This window comes from Acanthisitta chloris, unplaced genomic scaffold, assembly GCF_000695815.1.
Source record: "Acanthisitta chloris isolate BGI_N310 unplaced genomic scaffold, ASM69581v1 scaffold11945, whole genome shotgun sequence".
In the NCBI taxonomy this organism is placed as follows: domain Eukaryota; kingdom Metazoa; phylum Chordata; class Aves; order Passeriformes; family Acanthisittidae; genus Acanthisitta; species Acanthisitta chloris.
The window spans coordinates 40,488-43,565 of NW_008672130.1; the positions used below are offsets into that span (position 1 = coordinate 40,488).

Sequence of the window (3,078 nt, forward strand, 5' to 3'; positions counted from 1 at the left end):
TGCAGTTTTGGGGGCATCTCTGCAGCTTTCAGGACACAGGACGAGTCTAACTCCACATCCCCTTGGTACTCCACCCTCCCCCTGGCATCCTGAGGCTCTTAAGAAACAAAACTGCCTTCTCTCCCCTCACCATGCAGACACCATTCTTCTCCTCACTCATGGCTTCCCCGATCCCAAGGAGTCATCCAGCTGCCCCCAGGAAGCTGATGAAACACAGCCAATGCTTCCTCCCAAGTGCAATGTGACAGGTGTTCCTGCAGATCCAGACCTTAAATCCCTTATCAAAACAGGGATCAGCCCTTCAGGCTGAGCCTTCACCAAGGTTGTTGTGCCTGAACATGGACAAGCAAAACCATCCTCATAGGGTCTCTGCACAGAGATGTAGAATGGTTTGGGTTAGAAGGGACCTTAAAGCTCGTTTTGTTCCAGCCCTATGGGCAGGGACACCTTCCACCAGACCAAGGTGCTCCAAGCCCTGTCCAACCTGGCCCTGAACACTTCCAGGCACAGGAAGGGACTCTAATGTCTCCTCGGAGCCTTCTCTTCTCCAGGCTGAACACCCCAGTTCTCCCAGCCTGTCTCCAGAACAGAGGTGCTCCAGCCCTTGGAGCACCTCCATGGCCTTCTCTGGGCTCACCTCAACAGCTCCACATCCTTCTGCTGTTGGTGCTCCAGAACTGGAGGCAGCACAGCAGGTGAGGTCTCACCTGAGCAGAGCAGAGGGGCAGAATCCTCTCCTGACTTGCTGCCCACACTGTGTGTGAGCCCAGCACACAGAGGGTTTTGGGGCTGCCAGTGCACTCATCCACTAACACCTCACCTTGCTTTGGCCTTTCCACCTGCAGAGGGTTTCTGCAGCTGCCTCAGTGAAAGAAATAAATCTTTCATAGTAACAACACAGAAAAGCCATGCAGGGTATGACCCAAGGCCCAGGTGGCTCCTGTGCTGGCTGTCACAGTGACCAGCACAGATGGCTATGAAGGAACATAACAGCCAAACATGTTGAGATATTTCCCAAAACCACTTCCAAAGCTCCTGTCCTCCCTGTGGTTTTCCCAAGCCAAAAAACATTGCTCTGTACAACCCCCAATGAGTTTCTCCTCCACAAACCCACTCGGGTGCACCAAAGCATCAGTGGACTTTTAGCAGCCACAGCTTTCAGCAGCAGCATTTCAGGCCATCATGCAGGAGAGCATCTGCTGCTCTTTCTGGTTTCATTCACCCTGGTCTGCTGCCAGAATGGACAAGGGAACAACACATCATCTCCACACCATTCCTGCACTTTACAGGCTTCAGTCAGCTGCACCAGGAGTCTTCCTCTCAGGTGAAGGAAGCACCGAGCTACTGAGCAGCTCTTGTCCCATGGCCAACCATCCCCACCACTCTTCTCTCCATATATGCTCCCCAACATCTCACTGGTCTCAGCACCTCTCCCAGCTCCACTGTGCCCTCCCCACCCACCCCAGTGCCCACCCCATCCTCCCGGGGACCCCTGGCTGCAAACTCAGTGATGCCCACCCCAATATACCTCAGCCACTCCTCTGACACTCCAGCATATACTGATGGCAACAGGCCCGAGTCACTCCAAATACACACACTAGTGACACACACCCTGTGTGTGACAAACATGTCTGCCCAGACAGCCACTCACCCTGTCAGCCACACACAGCTGGTGGGGCTTTTCGTGCCCCTGTGACCTGGAAGAGCAGCCTCACCAGCTCAGCATCATTGCCACTGTTAGTGGAGGAGCAACACATCAACCATCACCCACAGCCACCCACCCACCCGAGGTGCATCGTCACCACAAGTGGGACAGAGCCCACGTACCGTCAGCAGCAGTGACAGCCCTGTACCTTGTGCTCACCCGCTCAGATCCCACGTTCACTCACACGTTAAGGGATTCTTCTCGGCACATGATGCAACCAGAGAGAAATAAATTCCTCTGGGAGCTGCAGGGAGCTTTGGCACACAAGGTGAAGCCACTGGAAAGCAGAGCACAGCAGCCCAGACACTGTGTGCCTTGTTGGGAGCTGGAGCAGGCACAGCACCAGGACATCACCATCACCACAGAGTGACAGACGCCGGAAAGGCCCAGACCCACCCGGCACAGCCACAGCACCAAAGAAACCAAACCCAGAGGGTACAGCAGGATGGTACCCTGAGCACAGTGACTGCAGTGATTTGCTGACACACAGTCCCCAGCAGCCAGTGCCCTTGGCTGGGGGCTTGACCGGTGCCATTCCATCACTGCATCCAGACACCAGCACGTCACACGGCCGAACCACCTCCATGCCAGGACCGGGTGGCACCAGCCATACATCAGTGCTGGCCCCAGCAGCACAGGACACCTAGTCCAGCTCCCTCAACACCCACAGCAGAACGTCCTGGCAGGGGAGCAGCATCAAGACCCACATCCCAACACCTTCCTTACCTTCTCCGACTTCACCTTTTTCAGCTGCCGGCACTCACTCTCCCCATCCTCCAGCTCCGACTTAACTCCCAAGGGATTAAGCGCGGCTCCCGTGTCAATCGCTATACTCCCGAGCTGCTCGGCAGCAGCAGGCTCTGACCCCTGGGCCCCATCATACTGTCCCACCCTCACAGCCAGGGCCAGGGGCTGCAGCACGCTGGGCTCCTTCTCTGCCGCAGCCCCCGCGCCCTCACTCCTCTCCTTCTTGCTTTTGGACGAGCCGCCTTCCTTCTCCTTCTTGGAGCCGGCCACGCTGCGAGACGCCTTGGCCGACTTCTCTGAGCCCTTCGGGGTGACGGCAGGCACCAAACCGCCCGAGTTGGCACCATCCCCAGAGCGTCCTTGAGCCTCCTTCTTGCCACCAGCTCCCTCACCGGGAGTGAACAGGGAGGACCCCGGGGTCGGCTTCCCACTGTCCTTGCCAGTCTTGCTCCTTTTCGACTTGGATTTGCCCTCCTTGCCCTGCGGGCCCGGCACCGGGCTCACAAACTTTATCCGGTAGCGTCGCCACTGCGTTGGGTGCCGGGAGCCCCACCTCCTTGGAGCCCGACATTTCCAATTTCTGCTGATCCTTCTCCAAATCAGCGTCCAGGTCAATGATGAGATTC

The 3,078-nt window shown here is 57.0% G+C and overlaps 1 protein-coding gene across 1 annotated transcript in view; it reads right to left on the minus strand.

Moving 5' to 3' along the window:
• Positions 1-3,072, minus strand: part of ZNF609 (zinc finger protein 609) — a 43,046-nt gene extending 39,974 nt beyond the window's left edge. Inside the window, 2 exon segments of the mRNA XM_009074399.1 lie at positions 2,432-2,963; positions 2,965-3,072. Coding sequence (XP_009072647.1) covers positions 2,432-2,963; positions 2,965-3,023 — 591 coding nt within the window. The 5' untranslated portion in view covers positions 3,024-3,072.
• Between the last annotated feature and the right edge of the window lie 6 nt (positions 3,073-3,078).